This window comes from Macaca mulatta, chromosome 15 (assembly GCF_049350105.2).
Source record: "Macaca mulatta isolate MMU2019108-1 chromosome 15, T2T-MMU8v2.0, whole genome shotgun sequence".
Lineage (NCBI taxonomy): Eukaryota > Metazoa > Chordata > Mammalia > Primates > Cercopithecidae > Macaca > Macaca mulatta.
In genome coordinates this window covers 64,042,116-64,064,550 of record NC_133420.1, presented here as the reverse complement: position 1 = coordinate 64,064,550, position 22,435 = coordinate 64,042,116, and the positions used below count along the sequence as shown (strand labels likewise).

At 49.2% G+C, this 22,435-nt stretch overlaps 3 protein-coding genes and 1 long non-coding RNA gene across 8 annotated transcripts in view; 2 read left to right on the top strand and 2 right to left on the bottom strand.

Annotated features, from left to right (window-relative positions):
• CD72 (CD72 molecule) overlaps window positions 1-6,754 on the bottom strand; it is a 30,377-nt gene extending 23,623 nt beyond the window's left edge. Inside the window, exon 1 of one of the 4 annotated variants that reach the window (XM_015117491.3) lies at window positions 6,543-6,754. In XM_015117491.3, the coding sequence (XP_014972977.2) occupies window positions 6,543-6,594 (52 nt within the window). In that variant the 5' untranslated portion in view covers window positions 6,595-6,754. The remainder of the gene's footprint in view (window positions 1-6,542) is intronic. The other 3 variants (XM_077965940.1, XM_077965941.1, XM_028835080.2) reach the window with 3 other exon arrangements.
• On the top strand, window positions 4,171-6,648 carry LOC106993705 (uncharacterized). The gene is made up of 2 exons (XR_001440014.3): window positions 4,171-4,403; window positions 5,990-6,648. It is a non-coding gene; the product is annotated as an uncharacterized LOC106993705 (long non-coding RNA).
• Window positions 6,755-10,961: 4,207 nt separating the features above from the next.
• LOC144334642 (uncharacterized) lies at window positions 10,962-16,115 on the top strand. Of its 2 annotated transcripts, XR_013404752.1 has the most exons (4): window positions 11,671-11,888; window positions 12,774-12,814; window positions 14,459-15,652; window positions 15,842-16,115. XR_013404752.1 is itself a non-coding variant. In XM_077965954.1 (3 exons), the coding sequence occupies exons 1-3, from the start codon at window positions 11,033-11,035 to the stop codon at window positions 14,466-14,468; spliced, it is 378 nt and encodes a 125-aa protein (XP_077822080.1). In that variant the 5' UTR covers window positions 10,962-11,032; the 3' UTR covers window positions 14,469-16,115. The 2 variants fall into 2 exon arrangements, 1 of the variants encoding a protein (XP_077822080.1); XM_077965954.1 differs by lacking the exon at window positions 11,671-11,888 and adding an exon at window positions 10,962-11,359 and having other exon boundaries at window positions 14,459-16,115.
• SIT1 (signaling threshold regulating transmembrane adaptor 1) lies at window positions 13,675-15,239 on the bottom strand. The gene is given in 5 exon segments (NM_001267025.1): window positions 13,675-14,371; window positions 14,474-14,535; window positions 14,647-14,705; window positions 14,792-14,927; window positions 15,044-15,239. Coding segments are annotated over 5 exon segments (591 nt in total). The 5' UTR covers window positions 15,144-15,239; the 3' UTR covers window positions 13,675-14,137.
• Window positions 16,116-22,435: the final 6,320 nt, after the last annotated feature.

The following is a 22,435-nucleotide window of genomic DNA, read 5'->3' as shown; positions in this document are numbered from 1 at the left end:
TCTTTATTTTTCCTGTGCATATGTTGTTTAAAGCTTGCTATCTTTTTGACAGTGAAATATATGATACAGGGTAATTGAGAGGGTTTCTCATGTTATGCTGTTTTCTCATTTCACATTTTTATTTTGCGAACATGGTATTTTCATTCTTTTTTTTAAACCAGTTTTATTGCATTGTAATTTATATACAACAGATTGATCTGTTTCAAGTGTACAAGCCTATGAGTTTTGACAAGCGTATTCAGTTGTGTAATTACCACAATTAAGATACAAAACATTCCTATCTCTCCCCAAATCCTCCTATCCCTTTGCAGGCACTCTTCTCCCACCTCCCCGAGCCCGTAACTTAAATTTCTCCTGTTTGATATCAGTACAGATGTTCCTTGACTTAGGATGGGACTATGTTCCAAAAACCCATCATAAGTAGAAAGTAATGTTAGTTGAAAATATATTTAATACCCTGATAAACCCATCGTAAAGTCAAAGAATCCTAAGTTAAACCATTGTAAGTCAGGGATTGTATATAGCCTCTGGTTTTCAAAATAACATTTAATATTTGCCTGGTATCTCTTTCCATGTCTTTATTTTAAAACTTTATCACTTTAAGTGTGTTTCTCTTTTTTTTTTTTTTTTTTTGAGACAGAGCCTTGCTCTTTCGCCCAGACTGGAGTGCAGTGGTGCTATCTCGGCTCGCTGCCAGCTCTGCCTCCTGGGTTCACACCATTCTTTTGCCTCAGCCTCCTGAGTAGCTGGGACTACAGGCACCCACCACCGTGCCTGGCTAATTTTTTGTATTTTTAGTAGAGACAGGGTTTCACCATGTTAGCCAGGATGGTCTCGATCTCCTGACCTCGTGATCCACTCACCTCAGCCTCCCAAAGTGCTGGGATTACAGGCGTGAGCCACCACACCCATCCTAAGTGTGTTTCTCTTAAGTAATGTGTACCTAAATTTGATTTACAACAAAATCTGACAGTCTTTCGATGGTAGATTTCAGTCCACTTGTATTTACTGTAATGAGTGATGTATTTGATTTTCTTATTTCCATCTTACTTGTTTTAAAGCTTTTTATATTATTGTTAACTCTTCTTTTTTAAATCTTTGCTAGATTAAATTACTACTCATTCATTCTTTCTCCTCATTAATTTGGAGTTTGTCATTCTATTAATAGAATGCTCTCAGATAGATACACATGACTCTTCTAGTGTATGAAAACAACAGCTGCTATTTCCAGAACACTTTAATTATCTTCTACTTCCTCCCCATCCCAATAAAATGTAATCTTTTTTATTTATTTTTTTTTTTTGAGATGGAATCTCACTCTTGTTCCCCAGGCTAGAGTGCAGTGGCACGATCTTGGCTCACTGCAACCTCCACCTCCTGGGTTCAAGCGATTCTCCTGACTCAGCCTCCCAAGTAGTGGGATTACAGGTGCCCGCCACCACGCCCAGCTAATTTGTGTATTTTTAGTAGAGATGGGGTTTCGCCATGTTGGCCAGGCTGGTTTTGAACTCCTGACCTCAGGTGATCCGCCCGCCTCGGCCTCCAAAAGTGCTGGGATTACAGGCGTGAGACACCACGTCTGGCCAAAATGTGATCTTTAGATTACTTTCACTTCCCTTCCTTTCTCCCCTTTTTCCTCCCCACCTCTCCCTGCCTTAGACTTCTGGAACACTTTTACCTTCCCCTTATCCCCAACGCCTGACTCCACAGTTTTAATGAGATAATTTAGTCCTTATTAGAATTTCCCTTATAGTGTTCCATCTGTTTCAAGAGTCCTTATTTAGCATATATGTTACACCTCATAAACAGACATGGTTCGTTGCTCCCCACTGGTTTCTTGCCTCTTCTCTTCCCCTGTCTTGAAGTCTCTGTTAGGATTCATTTGTTGTTTATTAGAGTCTCTTCTCAAAAATATTTCTCAGATGAAGTACTCAGTGAATTTTGCAAATCTTTTTTTCTTCCTTGGCTGGGTATGGGTTGCAGGCCTTTTCTTTCATTAGCCCACATTCCATTTGGGGGTCTTTTAACTTTCAGGGTTGCAGATGAGAAAAAAGAACTTGCTTTTTGCCTGAAAGCATGTAAGATTTCCTATATTCTTAGAGTTTTGGAATTTTTGCCATATGTAGCTGAGTGTGTGTCTTTTTGTTTCAACTGGAGCTGCAACTTCAGTCTTTCTTCAGCTTAGAGAAATTTCATCTATTATTTAATTATGACCTCTCCTCTCTTGTTCCTTTTTCTCCTGGAACCCACAGCATTTGCAGGTTAAGTCTACTGTATCTGTTCCAGGCTCCTACCTTCTACCACATATTTGCAATTCTATATTTTTGTGCTAGATGTTGAGACATTTTTCTCTATTTAATTTTCTAGACCTATTTTTGGGGTTTCAGCAATGACTGTCCTCTCCTTTGATTTATCAATGGAATTTTTTAGTTCTGCGATCACATTTTCTAGTTCAAGGAAATCTTTTGTGTTTGAGCTTCACACGTATCTCTTCCAGGCTCTCATTTTTTCTGTCAGGGATTCAGCTGTCTCTGTCAGCAGGTTCCTCTGCCCTCTGCTTTTTCTGCATTCTCCCAGCCTCAAGGGCTGAGAAATTAAATCCACCATTAGTTTTGCTGAGAGTTAAGACCCAGAAGAGTTATGATTGTCCTTGAGAAGCAGGCTGTCTCTGAGACTCGCTTTCTTCCTGAAAGTCCTTGTTTCTGGCTCTGAGGCTATTTTCCAGACCTTGTCTGCAAGGAATTCTCTCTGCTTGGAGCCCAGAGGAGCCCACTTAAAGTATGTCACCTATAGCTGGAGTTGTCAGAGGAGGTGTGGAATAGAAAAACTCACTAGAGTTTCCTAGAATTCCCTTGCTGTGAGAAGTCTAAGTATTACTATTAACAAACACCAAATCACCAACACACTTAAAGCCAGGAAGCGTTAAAAGGAGTTACCTCTGGGAACTATGACTTGGAGTAGGAACGGGGATGGGGGAAGAGAGCCTTTTACTTTTATTTTTTCCCCTACGGTAGGATTTCTCACCCTCAGCATTATAAATTTTGGGTGAGAAATTCCTTATTGTGGGTAGTTGACCTGAGTTTTGTAGGTTGTTTAACAGCATCCTTGACCCCTTCCCACTACCACCCCCTCCCCAGTTGTGACAACCAAAAATGTTTCCAGACATGCCCTAAATGTTTCCTGGAGGGGGTGGGGAGCAAAGTCACCCCTGGTTGAGAACCACTGTTGTGTAGCCTTTGGTTCTATTTGGGTTTTTTTTTATTACCACGTGCACGTTATTTCTATAATTAAACATTTAACTGAGGTCACAAGACAGAAGAGGAAATGTGAAGCTGTTAAAAGGAAGCAGAACAACTAAGAGAGAATATACAGTAAAGGACAGGGAAGCAAGTTAGCAAAGTGGGAAGAAATTGAATATAAATAAAGGAAGTAGAAATGAAGAAATGAGAATTGCTTAAATCTGTTCCCTCCTTGTAACAAAACTAGGCTGGAAGTTTAAACCCATCTTTGAGAGACTGCAGAGCAGGGCCAAAGATGGAGGGGCCCTGGCTGCATGGCTTTCAAAGACCCTCCCCACCTATAAGTAATTTCTTAAGAACTTCCTGGCCGGCATGGTGCCTCATGCCTGTAATCCCAGTACTCTGGGAGGTCTAGGTGGGTGGATCACAAGGTCAGAAATGAAGAGGGTATCTCAGTCTTGGAACTAGAGAAGCAGGATCCTGAAGTCCCACATACTCCTGTCACTGAGGTCCCTGTCAGGCCTCTGAGTCCAAGCTAAGCCATCATTTCCCCTATGACCTGCATGTATACATCCAGATGGCCTGAAGCAACTGAAAATCCACAAAACAAGTTAAAATAGCCAGTCCCTGCCTTAACTGATGACATTCCACCATTGTGATTTGTTCCTGCCCACCCTAACTGATCAATTGACTTTATGGCAATACACCCTCCCTGCCCTTGAGATAATGTACTTTGTGATATTCCCCTATCCTTGTGAATGTACTTGGTACAATACAGCCTCCCCACCCTTAAGAAAGTACTTTGTAATATTCTACTTTGTAAGAAGATCTACCTGCTGCCCACAAAAAAATTACTCCTAACTCCACAGCCTATCCCAAACCTATAAGAACTAATGATAATCCCACCACCCTTTGCTGACTCTCTTTTCAGAGTCAGCCCGACTGCACCCAGGTGAAATAAACAGCCGTGTTGCTCACACAGAGCCTGTTTGGTGGTCTCTTCACACGGACGTGCATGACATTTGGTGCCGAAGACCCAGGATAGGAGGACTCCTTCGGGAGACGGGTCCCCTGTCCTCACCCTCACTCTGTGAGAAGATCCACCTACAACCTCGGGTCCTCAAACCAACCAACCCAAGGAACATCTCACAAATTTCAAATTGGGTAAGTGGTCTTTTCACTCTCTTCTCCAGCCTCTCTCGCTACCCTTCAATCTCCCTCTCTTGCTACCCTTCAATCTCCCTGTCCTTCCAATTCCAGTTCTTTTTCCTCTCTAGTAGAGACAAAGGAGACACATTTTTGTCCGTGGACCCAAAACTCTGGCGCTGGTCACAGACTCGAGAAGACAGACTTACCTTGGTGTCTAATCACTGCGGGGACACCTGCCTGATTATTCACCCACATTTCATTGGTATCTGATCGCCACGGGGATGCCTGCCTTGGTCATTCACCCACATTCCCTTGGTGGCAAGTCAATTGCAGGGATGCCTGCTTTGGCTGCTCACCCACATTGCAGCCCAGGGCTGCTCACCACCCCCTGTGCCGTGTCTCTACCTTTCTCTTCGAACTTACCTCCTTCACTATGGGCAACCTTCCACCCTCCATTCCCCCATCTTCTCCCTTAGCCTGTGTTCTTAAAAACCTAAAACCCCTTCAACTCACACCTGACCTAAAACCTAAACGCCTTATTTTCTTCTGCAACACCGCTTGGCCCCAATACAAACGCGACAATAGTTCCAAGTGGCCAAAGAATGGCACTTTCGATTTGTCTATCCTACAAGACCTAGATAATTTTTGTCAAAAAATGGGCAAATGGTCTGAGGTGCCGTACTTCCAGGCATTTTTCACACTTCATTCCCTCCCTAGTCTCTGTTCCCAATCCAACTTGTCCCAAATCCTCCTTCTTTCCTTCCCGCCTGTCCCTTCAGTCCCAACCCCAAGTGTCACTGAGTCTTTTGAATCTTCCTTTTCTACCAACCCATCGGACCTTTCCCTTTCTCCCCAGACTGCTCCTCCTCAGGTCGCTCCCCGCCAGGCTGAATCAGGCTGCAGCTCTTCTTCAGTCTCCGCTCCCCCACCCTATAACCTTTCTATTACCTCCCCTCCCCTCACCCAGTGTGGCTTACAGTTTCATTCTGCGACTAGCTCTCCCCCACCTGGCCAACAGTTTCTTCTTAGAGAGGTGGCTGGAGCTGAAGGCATAGTTTGGGTACATGTGCCTTTTTCTCTATCAGACCTTTCCCAAATCAGCCAGCGTTTAGGCTCTTTCTCATCAGATCCCAGTAAATATATACAGGAATTCCGATATCTAACTCTGTCCTACAATTTAACCTGGAGTGACTTGAACGTCACCTAACTTCTACCCTCTCCCCAGATGAACGGGAAAGAGTTTTTTCTCTAGCCCAATCTTACACTGACAAACGCCGGCTTCATGAGCCAGGCCTCCAGAAAGGCATTAGAGCAGTTCCCTAAGAGGACCCCCAATGGAACTATCAGGCAGATTCCCCAGGTATAGCTAGGCGAGATTACATGATTTCCTGCCTAGTTGAAGGGCTTTAAAAGACAGCATACAAAGCTGTTAATTATGGCAAACTAAAGGAAACTACCCAAGGTAAAGATGAAAACCCAGCCCAGTTCATGGCCTGCTTAGCAGCAACCCTTAGACACTTTACTGCCCTAGACCCAAACGGGCCAGAAGGCCGCCTTATTCTTAATATGCATTTTATCACCCAATCCGCTCCTGACATTAGGAAACAACTCCAAAAATTGGATTCCGGCCCTCAAACCCCACAACAGGACTTAATTAACCTTGCCTTCAAGGTGTACAATAAAAGAGAAGAGGCAGCCAAGCGACAACACATCTCTGAGTTACAGCTCCTTGCCTCCGCTGTAAGACAACCCACAACCATGTCTCCAGCATACAAAAACTTCAGAACATCCAAGCCACAGTTCCCAGGGGCTCCTTCAAAACCTCCTCATGGACCTTGCTTCAAATGCCAAAAGCCTGGCCACTGGGCCTCGGAATGCCCGCAGCCCGGGATTCCTCCTAGGCCGTGCCTTGTCTGTGTGGGCCCCCACTGGAGGTCGGACTGTCCAGCTCACATCGCCACCGTTCCTAAAGCTCCTGGAGCTCAAACCCAGTGTTCCTTGGTCGACTCCTTCCCACATCTCCTCAGCTTAGTAGCTGAAGACTGACACTGCCCAATCACCTCGGAAGCCCCCTGGACCATCACAGATGCGCGTGACAGTCCCCAGCACTGCAGAGATCTGAGATCCAATAACAGTCTGCAGAGGTCTACTCACCATGCAGAGGTCTACTCACACCATAGCCACTGTTCTGGGATTCCCATTCCATTTAGACCTCCTGATTGCCCCGTGTCTTCTTACAATAAACACCGCTTCACTTAAACAGTTGATTCCTTACAAACAAAGGCCTGGTAGACTTAGCACGCCCAGTCAGAGATGACCCCTCACTATGTGTTCCCAGTACTAGTTTCACTTCTTAGTGCCACACTTTAAGGATCAAGCCGAAAGGGGGCGATGAGTAGGCTGCAAATAAAGTCTGTAAAAGAACTGTAGAAGGAGTCAGGCTCGGTGACTCATGCCTGTAATCCCAACACTTTTGGAGGCTGAGGCAGGCGGATCATCTGAGGTCAGGCATTCAAGACCAGCCTGGCCAACGTGGTGAAACCCCGTCTCTACTAAAAATACAAAAAATTAGCTAGGCATGGTGGCAGGCGCCTGTAGTCCCAACTACTCTGGAGGCTAAGCCAGGAGAATCGCTTGAAACCAGGGGTGGGGTGGAGGTTACAGTGAGCCAAGATCACACCACTGTACTCCAGCCTGGGCGACAAGAGCAAAACTCTATCTCAAAAAAAAAAAAAAAAAAACCTAGGTCATTTGTAAGGACTAGCTCCCAATTCCTCCAGGGCTGTCAGACCAGTATTGGCAGAACCAGTGAGACAAGGAACAAGGAAGCCGACTTTGGTTCCAAATTTTAAAAGTTCTATCAATAAGAAAGATTGGAAGAGAGTCCTTGGAAGGGTAGTGAGGTCGTTACCAAGGAGAGGTTCAGCTTCTGGAAGTGTTCAAGAAGATACTCATAGGGCAGTTCCTGCAGTGGGTGTAACTTTGGGCCAGATCTGTCAGCCTCCTTTTGGCTATGTGATTCTAGAAATGTATAAGCTAGACAAGAGATCTGATTAACTCACACGTTAAGCAGAAATATCTTAGGGCCAAATGGCATGACAATACATTTAAGTCAGAGGAGGTTGGCTCATGGAGGAATTGGGCAATAAGTGAAGACATCAGAGGTTCAACATCTTCAGCTGACTCTGATCTGTTGGTCTTTCCCCCACAGAATTAGTCAGAACTCATGGTTGCAAGAGATAGAAAACATAACTTTGACTTAAGGAAAAAAAAAAAAAAAAGGCCAGGTGCGGTGGCTCACGCCTGTAATCCCAGCACTTTGGGAGGCCAAGGTGGACAGATCATCTGAGGTCGGGAGTTCGAGACCAGCCTGACCAAGATGGAGAAACCCCGTTTACTAAAAATACAAAATCAGCTGAGGGTGGTGGAGCATGCCTGTATTCCCAGCTACTCTGGAGGCTGAGGCAGGACAATCGCTTGAAGCTGGGAGGCGGAGGTTGCCGTGAGCCGGGATCTCACCATTGCACTCCAGCCTGGGTAACAAGAGTGAAAAAAAAATTAAAGGAATTCCGTCTCAAAAAAAATTAAAGGAGGCCGGGCGCGGTGGCTCAAGCCTGTAATCCCAGCACTTTGGGAGGCCGAGGCGGGCGGATCACAAGGTCAGGAGATCGAGACCACTGTGAAACCCCGTCTCTACTAAAAATACAAAAAATTAGCCGGGCGCGGTGGCGGGCGCCTGTAGTCCCAGCTACTCAGGAGGCTGAGGCAGGAGAATGGCGGGAACCCGGGAGGCGGAGCTTCCAGTGAGCCGAGATCGCGCCACTGCACTCCAGCCTGGGCAACAGCGTGAGACTCCGTCTCAAAAAAAAAAAAAAAAAAAAAAATTAAAGGAATTCATTAGCTTACATAGCCAAAAAGTTCAGAAGGCAAATCTAGCTCTGAGCATGTCTAGATTCAAGGTTTCAAATGAAGTCATTAAGACTTGGTCTGGGTGGCTCACGCCTGTAATCCCAACGGGCGGATCACTTGAGGTCAGGAGTTGGAGACCAGCCTGGCCAACATGGTGAAACCCCGTCTCCATTAAAAATACAAAAATTCCTGGGCATGGTGGCTCAGGCCTGTAATCCCAGCACTTTGGGAGGCCGAGGCGGGCGGATCACGAGGTCAGGAAATCGAGACCATCCTGGCTAACACGGTGAAACCCCATCTCTACTAAAAATACAAAAAATTAGCTGGGCGTGGTGCCAGGTGTCTGTAATCCCAGCTACTCCAGAGGCTGAGGCAGGAGAATGACGTGAAACCAGGAGGCGGAGCTTGCAGTGAGCCGAGATCCCGCCATTGCACTTCAGCCTGGGCGACAGAGCCAGACTCCGTCTCAAAAAAAAAAATTAGCCGGGTATGGTGGTGCACACCTGTAATCCCAGCTACTAGGGAGGCTGAGGCAGGAGAATCGCTTGAACCTGGGAGGCGGAGGTTGCGGTGAGCCGAGGTTGTTCCACTGCACTGCACTCCAGCCTGGGCAACAGAGCAACACTCCGTCTCAAAGAAAAAAAAAAAAAAAAAAAAAAAAAACTTGGTCTGTATTATGCATTGTATGCCTATATCAAAATATCTCGCCGGGCGCGGTGGCTCAAGCCTGTAATCCCAGCACTTTGGGAGGCCGAGACGGGCGGATCACAAGGTCAGGAGATCGAGACCATCCTGGCTAACACGGCGAAACCCCGTCTCTACTAAAAACACAAAAAATTAGCCGGGCGAGGTGGCGGCGCCTGTGGTCCCAGCTACTCCGGAGGCTGAGGCAGGAGAATGGCGGGAACCCGGGAGGCGGAGCTTGCAGTGAACTGAGATCTGGCCACTGCACTCCAGCCTGGGCGACAGAGCGAGACTCCGTCTCAAAAAAAAAAAAAAAAAAAAAAAAAAATCTCATGTACTCTATAAATACATACAGCTACTGGCCGGGCGCGGTGGCTCAAGCCTGTAATCCCAGCACTTTGGGAGGCCGAGACCATCCTGGCTAACACGGTGAAACCCCGTCTCTACTAAAAAATACAAAAAACTAGCCGGGCGAGGTGGCGGGTGCCTGTAGTCCCAGCTACTCGGGAGGCTGAGACAGGAGAATGGCGTGAACCTGGGAGGCGGAGCTTGCAGTGAGCGGAGATCTGGCCACAGCACTCCAGCCTGGGTGACAGAGCAAGACTCCGTCTCAAAAAAAAAAAAAAAAATACATACACCTACTATGTATCCATAAAAATTAAGAATTAAAGAAGACTTGGTCTTTCTCCACATCCCAGCTCTGTTTCCCTCCTTGTAATAAAACCAAGCTGGAAGTTTAAACCCATCTTTGAGAGACCGCAGAGCAGAGCCAAAGATGGAGGGGCCCTGGCCGGCTGGCTTCCAAAGACCCTCCCCACCTAGAAGTAAATTCTTAACTTCCTGGCCGGGCGGGTGGGAGCGGTGCCTCATGCCTGTAATCCCAGCACTCTGGGAGGGCTAGGTGCGCGGATCACCTGAGGTCAGGAGTTCACCAGCCTGGCCAACATGGCTAAACCCCGTCTCTACTAAAAATACAAAAATAATTAGCCGGGCGTGTTGGTGGGCGCCTGTATTCCCAGCTACTCAGGAGGCTGAGGCAGGACAATCGCTAGAACCTAGGAGGCGGAGATTGCAGTGAGCAGAGATCCTGCCATTGCACTCCAGCCTGGGCGACAAGAGCAAGACTTCGTTTCAAAAAAAAAAAGGAAAAAGAAAAAAAGAACTTCCTGCTGTTGAACCTTTGACTGTCCCGGAGACCCTTCCTCTTCCGTTTTCAGTGTGTCCCTATCCTCCTAGCTGGGCTTTAAGAAAGAGTGGGGGCAGCTGGGGCCCTAGGGGCTCCCCATGAGGGTCTGTCCCTGGGAATGGGGCGCTGGGGGACAGGCACTCCTTCTGGCTGGAATGCTACACCAGTGAGGGAAAGGAGTCCACTAGGGAAGTACCTGGCCAAGGAGACGGAGAGAGAAATCACAGGTATTTGTGAGTTGATCAACTAGAGGGTGTGGCGAGGGGGGCCCTCGGAAGGTGTCTTAAATTCCAGGTTCAGGAATCAATAGAGAAGCTGCCCAGTCCAAGTGTTCAGGGCTGAGGGCCTCGGTGATGGAGATGAGGTAAGAAGGTAAGAAAACGGACGGTACAGGAGAGAGAAGACAGTGGACCCGGGCTAAGGGACGGAAAACAAAAAGTTCAAATCGTACCCCGCTACAATCACACATGAAAAATAAAATGGGCCGGGCGCGGTGGCTCAAGCCTGTAATCCCAGCACTTTGGGAGGCCGAGACGGGCGGATCACAAGGTCAGGAGATCAAGACCATCCTGGCTAACACGGTAAAACCCCGTCTCTACTAAAAATACCAAAAAAAAAAAAATTAGCCGGGAGTGGTAGCGGGCGCCTGTAGTCCCAGCCACTCGGGAGGCTGAGGCAGGAGAATGGCGTGAACCCGGGAGGCGGAGCTTGTAGTGAGCCGAGATCGCGCCACTGCACTCCAGCCTGGGTGACAGAGCAAGACTCCGTCTCAAAAAAAAATAAAAAATAAAAAATAAAAATAAAATAAAATAAAACAAAATGTTTTACAGAAACTCAGTTTACAGACGACTGCTTGGGAGCAGTCATGTCACCTAGTCCAGAGGGAGTCGGTCAGCTGCGTTCCGCGAACTTGGGAGGCGACTGCGGGGGGAGCCGCGGGGTCCTCACTGCGCGCCGTCAGGGACCAGACGCTGGGGCGGCCCCGAAGCGTCAGGACTACAACTCCCAGGATGCCGCGGGCCAGGCTGCATCCCGCCTGCGCAGATGTGGTTGGCAACTCCGCCCCTTACCAGGCGGCGGCGCTGCGGGCTCAGTCCTAAGCGGGCGGAGGCAGCGAGCCGGGTGGGTCTGGGCCGGCTTCGGCGATATCTGTGGGCTGGGTTGGGGGCGTTTGAGCCCTTGGCTTGTCCGGGTGGGTAGCCGGGACCCCAACCCCCGCCTCCTCCAGAGTAAAGCTCTCACGTCCACCTGGCGCGACGCTGAGCCATCTTCAGAAGCACCGCAGCCCTCAGAACCCCACATCACGCTGCCGGTGGTTCCCCGCATCCGGTGTCCGCCCCCGAAGCCTCCCTCCTTCCCCCGCAGGCCCAGCTATCTGCCCTTAACCGCGACCTGGGCCTCTCTTGGGGAGGCCCAGGATGGGGTCCTCAGAGGTCCGGGGACCCAGGGGCATTTGTGGCGTGTGTAGGGGCGTGGGCTTTAGGGAAGGGTGTTCCCCTTCAAATTGGGATCACCAGGACGGAATCAGGCGCACGGCTTCCTCCTCTGTGGCTTCCTGTGGCACTCCAAGTGGGAAGAAGAGAAGCTTGGAAGTGAAAGCCTCAGCTTCTCCTTTCTTCAGCCCCTCAAGCCTCAGAAAGATCTGTCAAGCGCGTCCGGCCTCTACAGAGGCCCTGGGGAGATGGCCTAGACCTTGAAATAGCCTAGAAAAGGTTTAACAGGTTGGAGCTTTTGCTAGAGAGATGGATCACAGATGGGCTTAAGGGGTGGAGGGTGTGTGTGTGTGTGTGTGTGTGTGTGTGTGTGTGTGTGAGAGAGAGAGAGAGAGAGAGAGAGATTGCCAGGTGAGGAAGGTGAAGAGCTGAAACCAACTTGGAGCTATGCTGTATTATTATAATGAGGATTTGGGTTGGCAGATGTTACAGGCTCTAACCAGAAAGCTGGAAGATGTGATAGGTGGGGCTTTTTTTTAAAACCCTAAACATCTCTTTGTAATCCATCCCTCTTCTGCATCCCCACCGCCACTGCCACTATCCCCTCTCGCTTAAATCTTGCAACAGCCTCTGAAAGATGCTGCCTGACTCCAGACTGCTGACCACTAGCTCAGCACAGCAACCACTGCAGTTAGAGCCTTTAGCTCACTGTGTTCATCCCTCGCTTAAAACCTTCAGTGACTCCCTTTCACCTCCCCTGCAGGATAAAGCCCAAGCTCCTTGGCATGACTTACGGGCGCAGTGTGGTCTGGCTCTGTCTGCTCCTCCAGCCTCATCTTACCATTGCCCCCATCTCACTCTACCCTCCGGCTGTGCCTAATGCACTTCTGCCAGGTCCTCTGAATAAGCCTCTCCTTTGCCTGTGGTTCCCTCTGCCTTGAAGCATTTTCTGTCCTTTGCCTCTCCTGGCAGATTCCTACTATGTGTCATGTCTCTACCTAGAAGTCACTTCACCTGTGAGCTTCCATAGAGGAGCCTATATTTCTCTTATTTTAATAATGTGTAGCATTGTTGAGCATTTATTGTCTAAGTGCTTTACAAATGGTAACTCGTTTTGCCTCACAACCACCTTTTTTTGAAGTAAACACCATTAATATCCTCTCAATCTTACAGATTCAGAAACCGAGGCACAGTTGCCCAAGAACACACAGCTGGTAAGTGGTAGACATGGAATTTGAATGCAGACAGATGGGCTCCCGAGCCCAGAGTCCTAACCTCTGTGCCAACTGGCTGATGTATCATACTATATGGGGCAGGAGGCTGGGGTTAAGAATCAGGAGGTAAATGGGTGGACAGGCAGGACAAATTAGATGGGGATTAAAATGAAAGTGGTGACAAGCAAAACTGTTGCCAAGACTGCAGGTGACAACTGAGAGAGTGAAGGCCGGGCACGGTGGCTCGTGCCTGTAATCCCAGCACTTTGGGAGGCCAGGGTGGGAGAGAGTGAGTGGAGATGGACCCCTGCCACAGTGATGGGGTAAGGAGAGGGCCTCTGGGGGTATACGGTGACTAAGTGCAGATAAGGCTACTGATGTCAAAACAGGGGTATAGGTGGGACTCATAGCAGATGGGGAAGGTCAGGTTGGGGGACTTGATGAAGGAATCAGGCTGGCAGGTTGTAGAGGTGCTGGCAGTTATAGAGGTCAAGGGGAGAGTAGCTCAGGACTGTGAGCTTGCAGTCCCCAGGGGGAATGCAGTGGCTCTGAGTGCAGATCCCGGGGATGTTCTAGCAGCAGCAAGAGCAGCTGAGGAGCTGAGCTCCGGCGCTCCACCCCGGCGCCCACCTCTGCCCTGTTGATGCTGCAGCCCCTCTTGGCCCCTCATCCCCAGCTAGGCACCCCCAGAAAGAGCTCCGTGCAGACAGCAAACTCACCCCCATCTGCGGGGCCCTTTGCAAGTCTTCAGCCTTCTAGGTTAAAATCTAAACACTTTTTGGAAAGTTTTATTTGAAAACTTGGGGACAGGGCAGAGACAGCAGGATGGAGACTGTATTCTCCTGCCAGGGTTCTTGGGTCAAAAGCCAGGCTCGGGTCCTTCCCGTCTCTAAGTTCCAGGTCTGCTCCAGTCTGTGAGCTCCCGAGGAATATACCCACCCACCCACTGTCAGGCCCTTACTCCTCCCCCACCGCCTACTTCCTGTGCCTGAGGAGACACTGAGGCGTGGGGGTAGACTATGAGGGAGCGGGGGTGGGGAGGATCTGGTTAAACTCCAGAAGAAGGAAGTGAGAACCTGGGAGTTTGGGGGCTAAGAGGAACAGATAGAAAAAAGAAATGAGGAGGGGGCTACTGTCTTTGCCTCCTCCATCACAAAAGCTTTGCCGAGATGTCTCCCTCGACGCTCAGATAGGAAGTCCAGGGTAGATCACATCCTGTGACTTGGCAATGGCGCCCGTCTTTGGGTGCTGGTTGGGAAACAGTCATGCCCCTGCTACAGGGGGCTGGGGCAGTGCATGCCCCGCTGTGCCAGGCCCTCCATCTCAGCTGGCTGCAGGCTGGCTGTTGGCATAGGCCTGATCGGGGAAGGAGGCTCGGGCCCTGCGGGTCTGGGCACATACTGAGGCATAGAGCTCCGGCTCGGGGCCCAAGGCCTGGGACTTTGGCTCAGAGTCCAGCACCACCTCCGAGTACTTGATGGGGGTCCCAGGGCCTGGGATCCGACCCTGAGGAGGCCGCAGCTGTAGGCTGGTGTAGCACATCACCTCCTCTGCAGCCTGGAGATGCAAGGCTGTTAGAAGTTCACTGGACCCTTGGAAAAGCCCGAAAAGCCCCCCACTTCCTTCCCTCCCCCTTTTCTCCAGCCACAGCTGACTCACCCTGGCAGGGCCTCCAGGAGTTGGATCCTGCTGGTCTGGTCCTGGGTCTTGAGACAGCCGTCCTGGGACAGGGAACAGGAATCTGGTCAGCAACTTGTCCCTGCTCCTGCACACCCCCATTCCAGCCACCCAGGACCTGGCCTCTGTGCCCCTCCTCTCTGCCAGCTCCCTACCTGTCTGTAGATAATGCAGGTTCCCATACAGCGGAACCTCTTCCACAGACCCTCCAGAGCTGCAACACAGAGTTCAGGGGATGAGTGGGGACTTCTCGGTAAGAAAGAACTCTCAGTCAACCCATCCCTGTTGTCTGTTACCCACCGTCCCTGCCCCGGATGGCTCCTGCTCCGGCCCCTGATCCACTGGGACAAGTGTGCAGCCAGCGAGATGAGAAACAGCAGCGTCACAGCTCCGAAGAGGACCCACAGTCCCCAGGCCTGGGTTATGGAGGGGATTCCTGTGGATGTGAAAGGAAGGGGGGTATAACTGCCCCGCCCAACCCCCAGGGCCCAGCAGGTGGGACCTGGGGCCACATGACCCCTCCCCCACCAGCCCCTGCCACGCCCAGCTCACCCAGTGTGAGTAGATCCGTGCAGTTGTCACCTCTGCTCATGGCTGCTGATGTGAGAGTCCACAAGCACACTGCTCTGAGCCGAGGGTCAGCCTGGTTCATGGCCTGACAGCTTCCACAGCCCTTCTTACTCCCACCCCTCCTCAGGCCTGTACCCCACAGCTCAGCATCCCCAATGCTGGTGGTGGCAAAGTCTCTGGTTTCCGGGGAGGAAGGGGGAGGGGAGGGATGAGAAAAAGAACAAAGACCCCGCCCTGTGCCTGCACCTGCGCCACTCCTGCAGCTTCTGAGCTTCCCCCACCCTCGCTGCCCGGGGCCCTGTGCCCCCCTTGAGAAGAGAAGCAGGCCTGTGAGTAATGTGCCACGGGCAGTTGAGTCCCTGAGGACTCCAGGGGCGGGGCGTGGGTGGGCAGAAGTGGTGTGAAGCAGGACTAACAAGAACAGGAACGCCCCTTCTGCTCCAGGATGCCCACCTTCCTCCCTGACCCTGGTCCCGGAAGAAAGATGTATTTCCTCAATGAATATGATATAAAGTGGAAGGGTCGGGGGAGCCTCCTGGTACCTCTGATCCCATCACACCCTAAGGCTGATCTGAGAGGATATATGTATAGGTGATGCTTGTTATTGTTTCATTGGGGGCATTATAACTTGGGGGACACCCCCAAACCTCCCCTTTCAACCCACTTCATCCAAACTGTCCGTAAGAACTGTCACTCTCAATAATTAATTGCATTTTAAAACTCTTTGCCATACGACTGTCCTGGGAAGCTGAGCCCTGTCTTTGCACATGTTCACTTCAGGGGGTGTAGTACCTGCCGTACCTAGAGATAACTCCATCACGTGCAAGGCTGTTGATGTACGAAGAGGGATTTGAAGTTGCAAATATAAACCTGAGACCAGAAGTCAGAGATGTGTTTTATCTAGCCCATACAACATTTTTTAAATGTTTAAAATCAGTGCAGTGGCATGCCAACAATGGGGATGGCAGAAGTCCTGCCCCTTGAGTTGCAGGCAATAAGGGGGTGCCTTGTCTGTAGATAATTTTAAAAATAAAAATCAGTCCTCTTCTTATCACCATGTTCCAGAAATTCTGAAAAAAAAATCAGTGATAAAATTATCCTCCCTGAAAAATATTTTGTAGATCTAAGTTTTATTTTATTTTTTGAGACAGGGTCTTACTTTGTCTCCCAGGTTGGAATACAGTAACACAATCTCAGCTCGCTGCAACCTTGACAACCTCCCGGGCCCAAGGGATCCTCCCATCTCAGCCTCTTGAGCAGCTAGGACTACAGGCATGTGCCACCACACCCAGCTAATCTTGTTCATTTATTTTGAGATGAGGTCTCCCTGTGTTGCCAGGCTGGTCTCAATTCCTGGCCTCAGGCAACCTGCCCACCTCGGTCTCCCAAAGTGCTGGAATTACAGGCATGAGCCACTGCGCCCAGCCCAGATCTAACTTTTTTTTTTTTTTTTTTTTTTTTGAGACGGAGTCTCGCTCTGCCGCCCAGGCTGGAGTGCAGTGGCCGGATCTCAGCTCACTGCAAGCTCCGCCTCCCGGGTTCACGCCATTCTCCTGCCTCAGCCTCCCGAGTAGTTGGGACTACAGGCGCCTGCCACCGCGCCCAGCTAGTTTTTTTTTGTATTTTTTAGTAGAGACGGGGTTTCACCGTGTTAGCCAGGATGGTCTCGATCTCCTGTCCTCGTGATCCGCCCGTCTCGGCCTCCCAAAGTGCTGGGATTACAGGCTTGAGCCACCGCGCCCGGCCCAGATCTAACTTTTAAATTGCTGTGGTTGACCAGGTGCAGTGACTCATTCCTGTAATACCAGCACTTTGGAGGCCAAGGCAGCAGGAGGACTGCTTGAGGCTAGGAGTTCAAAACCAGTCTGGGCAATATAGTGAGACTCTCCATCTTTACCAAAAAAACAAACAAAAACAGGAGACAAGCCTGGTGACACAAGCCTGTAGTCCTAGCTACTTTGGAGACTGAGGTGGGAGGATCACTTGATCCCAGGAGTTGGAGGCTGCAAGGAGCTACAATTGTTCCACTGCACTCCAGCCTGGACGATAGAGGGAGAGACCCTTTCTCTACATTAGATACACAAATACCATTGTCTTACAACTGCCTACGGTATTCAGTACAGTAACATGCTGTAAGCATTGGAGCTTAGGAGCACCAGGCTATACCATATAGCCTAGGTGGGTAATAGGCTACACCATCTAGGTTTGTGAAAATACACTCTATGACATTTGCACAATGACAGAATTGCCTGGTGACTCATTTCGCAGAACATATCCCTGTTGTTAAGCAATGCATGACTTTTTTTTTTTTTTTTTTTTTTTTTTTTTTTTTTTTTTTGAGACGGAGTCTGGCTCTGTCGCCCAGGCTGGAGTGCAGTGGCCGGATCTCAGCTCACTGCAAGCTCCGCCTCCCGGGTTCACGCCATTCTCCTGCCTCAGCCTCCCGAGTAGCTGGGACTACAGGTGCCCGCCACCTCGCCCAGCTAGTTTTTTGCATTTTTTAGTAGAGACGGGGTTTCACCGTGTTAGCCAGGATGGTCTCCATTTCCTGACCTCGTGATCCACCCGTCTCGGCCTCCCAAAGTGCTGGGATTACAGGCTTGAGCCACCGCGCCCGGCCAGCAATGCATGACTTTTTAGGCTGACATGATTATATTTACAAAGTTCAAGGAAAGAAAATGTTCACTGTCTGAGTTTATTTTCTGGCCCTTATTATTCATTTTATAATTATCATTGAAAATAATTTTGTCATATAATTTTAAAATTTGTTTTAATTTAATTTATTTATTTGAGATGGAGTCTCCCTCTGTCACTCAGACCAGACTGCAGTGGCACAATCTCTGCTCACTTGCCCAGGCTGGAGAGCAGTGGTGTGCCCGGCCATAAAGCATTTTTTTAAATGATCCACTTGAAAAATAAAAATGTGTTTCAGGCGTGGTGGCTCACGCCTGCAATCCCAGCACGTTGGGAGGGTGAGGCAAGAGGATCGCTTGAGCCCAGGAGTTCGGGACCAGCTTGGGCAACATGGCAAAATACCGTCTTTACCAAAAATACAAAAAATTAGCCAGGTGTGATGGTACACGTCTGTGGTCCCAGTTACTCAAGAGGCTGAGTGGGAGGATTGCTTGAAGATAGGAGGTAGAGGTTTCAGTGAGCCAAGATCAAGCCTCTGCACTCCAGCCTGGGCAACAGAATGAGACCCTGCCCCCACCCCCCAAAAAAGAAAGAAAACAAGAAAAATTTGGGTCTGGGCATGGTGGTTCACACCTGTAATCCCAGCACTTTGGGATGCTGAGGTGGGCAGATCACCTGAGATCACGAGTTTGAGAGCAGCCTGGTCAACATGGTGAAACCTCATCTCTACTAAAAATACAAACATTAGCTGGGCGTGGTAGTGCGTGTCTGTAATCCCAGCTACTCTGGAGGCTGAGGCACGAGAATTGCTTAAACCCAGGAGGTGGAGGCTGCAGTGAGCCAAGATCGCACCACTGCACTCCAGCCTGGGCGACAGAGCAAGACTCCATCTCAAAAAAAAAAAAAAAAAAAAGAAAAGAAAGAAAAATTTGGGCCAGGTGCGATGGCTCACACCTGTAATCACAGCACTTTGAGAGGCTGAGGTGGGAGGATGGCTTGGGCCCAGGAGTTTGAGACCAGCCTAACCAACATAGTGAGATTCCCATCTCTGCAAAAAATTAAAAAATTAGCAAGGCATGGGGGCATGTGTGCCTGTAGTCACAACTACTTAAGAGGCTGCAGTGGGAAGATTGTTTGAGCCTGGGGGATAGAGGCAGCAGTAAGCCATGATTGCACCACTGCACCACTCCAGCCTGGGCAACAGAGTGAGACATTGTTTCAAAAAAAAAAAAAGAGAAAAGAAAGAAAAATGTTTTTTAAATGATCCAGGACAGGCAAGGTGGCTCACACTTGTAATCCTAGCACTTTGGGAGGGTGAGGCAGGCAGATTCCTTGAGGCCAGAAGTTCAAGACCAGCCTGGGCAACACTCTACAAAAACAAAACAAAACAAAAAACACAAATTAGCCGGGCATGGTGGTGTGTATCTGCAGTCCCAGGTACTCAGGAGGCTGATCCAAGAAGGTTGAGGCTGCAGTGAGCACTCCTGACTGGGCAGTAGAGGGAGACCCTGTCTGAAACACACACACACATCCGCTTAGTGTCAAATATGCTAAGTATGCCACTGATTCCTTGTCAACAGTTAAAAATTGGGAGATTTCAAATGTTTAAAATTCTGATTTGTTGATTCCTTTGAAAAAAGATCTGGCAATAGTGCCCTGAGTTCTCTAAAGGCAATAATCAGTTGGGGACCGCTTATCATTATTATATCTAGCCTGAACTCCTTATTTACACCGACTGTGCCAACTGGCTTAGATTCAAGGTTTCTATAACCCTGCTCTGTGTACCCAGACTGTCACTGAGTCGTCAGCTAGACCAATGGACCCCAGCCGTTTTGGCACCAGGGACAGGTTTTGTGGAAGACAGTTTTTCCATGCACAGGAGTGTGGGAGAAGGGGATGGTTTGGGGATGAAACTGTTCCACCTCAGATCATCAGGCATTGTGGTTTTTTTGTTTTGTCTTTTTTTTTTTTGACAGGGTCTTGCTCTGTCACCTAGGCTAGAGTGCAGTGGCGCGATCTTAGCTAACTGCAACCTCTGCCTCCTGGGTTCAAGCAATTCTCATGCTTCAGCCTCCCAAGTAGCTAGGATTACAGGCACGCACCACCATGCCCAGCTAATTTTTGTACTTTTAGTAGAGAAGTTTTTTTTTTTTTTTTTTAACCATGTTGGCCAGGCTGGTCTTGAACTCCTGGCCTCAAGAGATCCGCCCACCTTGGCCTCCCAAAGTGCTGGGATTACAGGCATCAGCCACTGTGCCTGGCCTAGATTCTCATAAGGAGCCCACAACCTATATCATGTGCATGCACAATTCACAATAGGGTTTGTGGTCCTATGAGAATCTAACACCGCACTGATCTGACAGGAGGTGGAGCTCAAGTGGTAATGCCAGGATGGAGAGTGGCTGTAAATACAAATGAAGCTTCCCTCCATACTCTGCCGCTCACCCTTACTCCTCCGCTGCTCACCTGCTGTGTGGCCCAGTTCCTAACAGGCCATGGACCAGTAGTGCTGGGGACCCTTGAACTACACTATGACAACTCCCCTTGGTGAGGGTTTCTCCCTGTCCTGTCCTTTCAGGAAAAACAAGAAGACACACCCATATTTTATTTATTTATTTATTTATTTATTTTGAGATGGAGTCTTGCTCTGTCACTGAGGCTGGAGTGCGGTGGCGCGATCTCTGCTCACTGCAACCTCCGTCTCCCAGGTTGAAGCTATTCTCATGCCTCAGCCTCCTGAGTAGCTGGGATTACAGGTGCTGGCTACCACACCTAGCTAATTTTTGTTTTTGTTTTTGTTTTGTTTTGTTTTGACGCAGTGTCTTGCCTGTTTGCCCAGGCTGGAGTGCAGTGGCACAATCTCGGCTCACTGCAACCTCCACCTCCCAGGTTCCAGTGATTCTCCTGTCTCAGCCTCCCAAATAGCTGGGACTGCAGGCGCCCGCCACCACACCTGGCTAATTTTTCTATTTTTAATAGAGACAAGGTTTAGCCATGTTGGCCAGGCTGGTCTCCAACTCTTGACCTTAGGTGATCCGCCCACCTCAGCCTCCCAAAGTGCTGGGATTACAGTCATGAGCCACTGATCTTGGCTTCATTCATTTATTTAACACACATGATGTACTGATTGCCTGTTTGTATGCCAGGCTCTGGAGATGAAAATGCGATGAATGGAACATGGTTTCCTGTCTGGCAGCTCTTGATCTAACTAGACAGACTACCCAGTGTATCCCAATTAAGAGACCATGAAAGGCTCTGTGGAACATTAAGAGACTGTGGAACAGGAGGAATACCTGCCTGCCTGGTGAAGTCATGGAAGACAAGGATGGGGAAAGGCTGTTCAACAGAAGGTATAGAGAGCAGCTGAAAACTGGTGAAATCTCCACCCTGCCTCTTACCTATTAATAACATACTTAACCTTCCTGAATTGCAGTTTCCTCATTCTTTGAAAGAGCTTAATTATATTACCCTTTTGGGTCATTTCAACTATTCATTAATTTCATTCAACAATGATTCATTGAGTGCCTGTTATCGCCGGGTGCCACGTGCTGTGCTTGGTTCTGGAAGCAAAATGATAAAGAAAAAAGAGAGGTGGCTCTGGCCCTTGTGGAATTTAGGACCAGCCTAGCTCAAGGGTCTCCAACCCCTGGCCACAGGTCAGCACCAGCCTATGGCCTGTTAGGCTCCGGGCCACATAGCACGAGGTGGGCAGTGAGGCCAGCAATCATTACGGCCTGAGCTCCGCCTCCTGTCAGATGAGCACGGCATTAGATTCTCATAGGTGCGCGAACCATATTGTGAACTGCGCATGGGAGGGATCTAGGTTGCGTGCTCCTCGTGAGAATCTAATGCGTGATGATCTGAGGTGGAACAGTTTCATCCGGAAATCATCCCTCCACCCCGCTTCGTCCGTGGAAAAATTGTCTTCCACGAAACCTGTCCCTGATGCCAAAAAGGTCAATTGGGGACTGCTTGTCTAGTGGTATTGAAGAAAGTGAAATAGTGGCACTAAAAAATAAATTAGAAGTTGAATTAAGGGTTCTGAATGATGGAACACACTTGAGCTGAGACCTGAAGGTTGTGTAGAACCCAGCTATGGCCGGGCGCGGTGGCTCAAGCCTGTAATCCCAGCACTTTGGGAGGCCGAGGCGGGCGGATCACAAGGTCAGGAGATCGAGACCACAGTGAAACCCCGTCTCTACTAAAAATACAAAAAATTAGCCGGGCGCGGTGGCGGGCGCCTGTAGTCCCAGCTACTCAGGAGGCTGAGGCAGGAGAATGGCGGGAACCCGGGAGGCGGAGCTTGCAGTGAGCCGAGATCGCGCCACTGCACTCCAGCCTGGGCAACAGCGTGAGACTCCGTCTCAAAAAAAAAAAAAAAAAAAAAAAGAACCCAGCTATGCAGAAAGGGAATGCAGCAGCGTATCAGGGAGAGAGTCAATGTAATTTCAACTGTCTGGTTTATAGTAGTAGCCGCTCAGGTTAAAAAATCACTAGAGTCCGTCGTGGTGGCATGTGCCTGTAATGTCAGCTACCCCGAGGCTGAAGCGGGCGGATCCCTTGAGCCCAGGAGTTTAAGACCAGCCTAGACAAGAGAGCGACCCGCCGTTCAAAAAAAAAAAGAAAGAAAAAAAGAATCACTAATATGTAAGCACGGTTCTGAGTATTTTGCTTGAGTGATTCCATTTAATCATCATAGCTCTTGAAGTAAGTGCTTATCTTCATTCCTCAGAGTGGAAA

Bases quoted from the DNA above. Each gene is read 5' to 3' on its own strand.
- LOC144334642 (XM_077965954.1), top strand. From the start codon at position 11,033: ATGTCACCTAGTCCAGAGGGAGTCGGTCAGCTGCGTTCCGCGAACTTG. The intron at 11,360-12,773 runs GTGGGTAGCCGG...TCAATCTTACAG, and splicing joins TGAGCCCTTGGCTTGTCCGG to ATTCAGAAACCGAGGCACAG.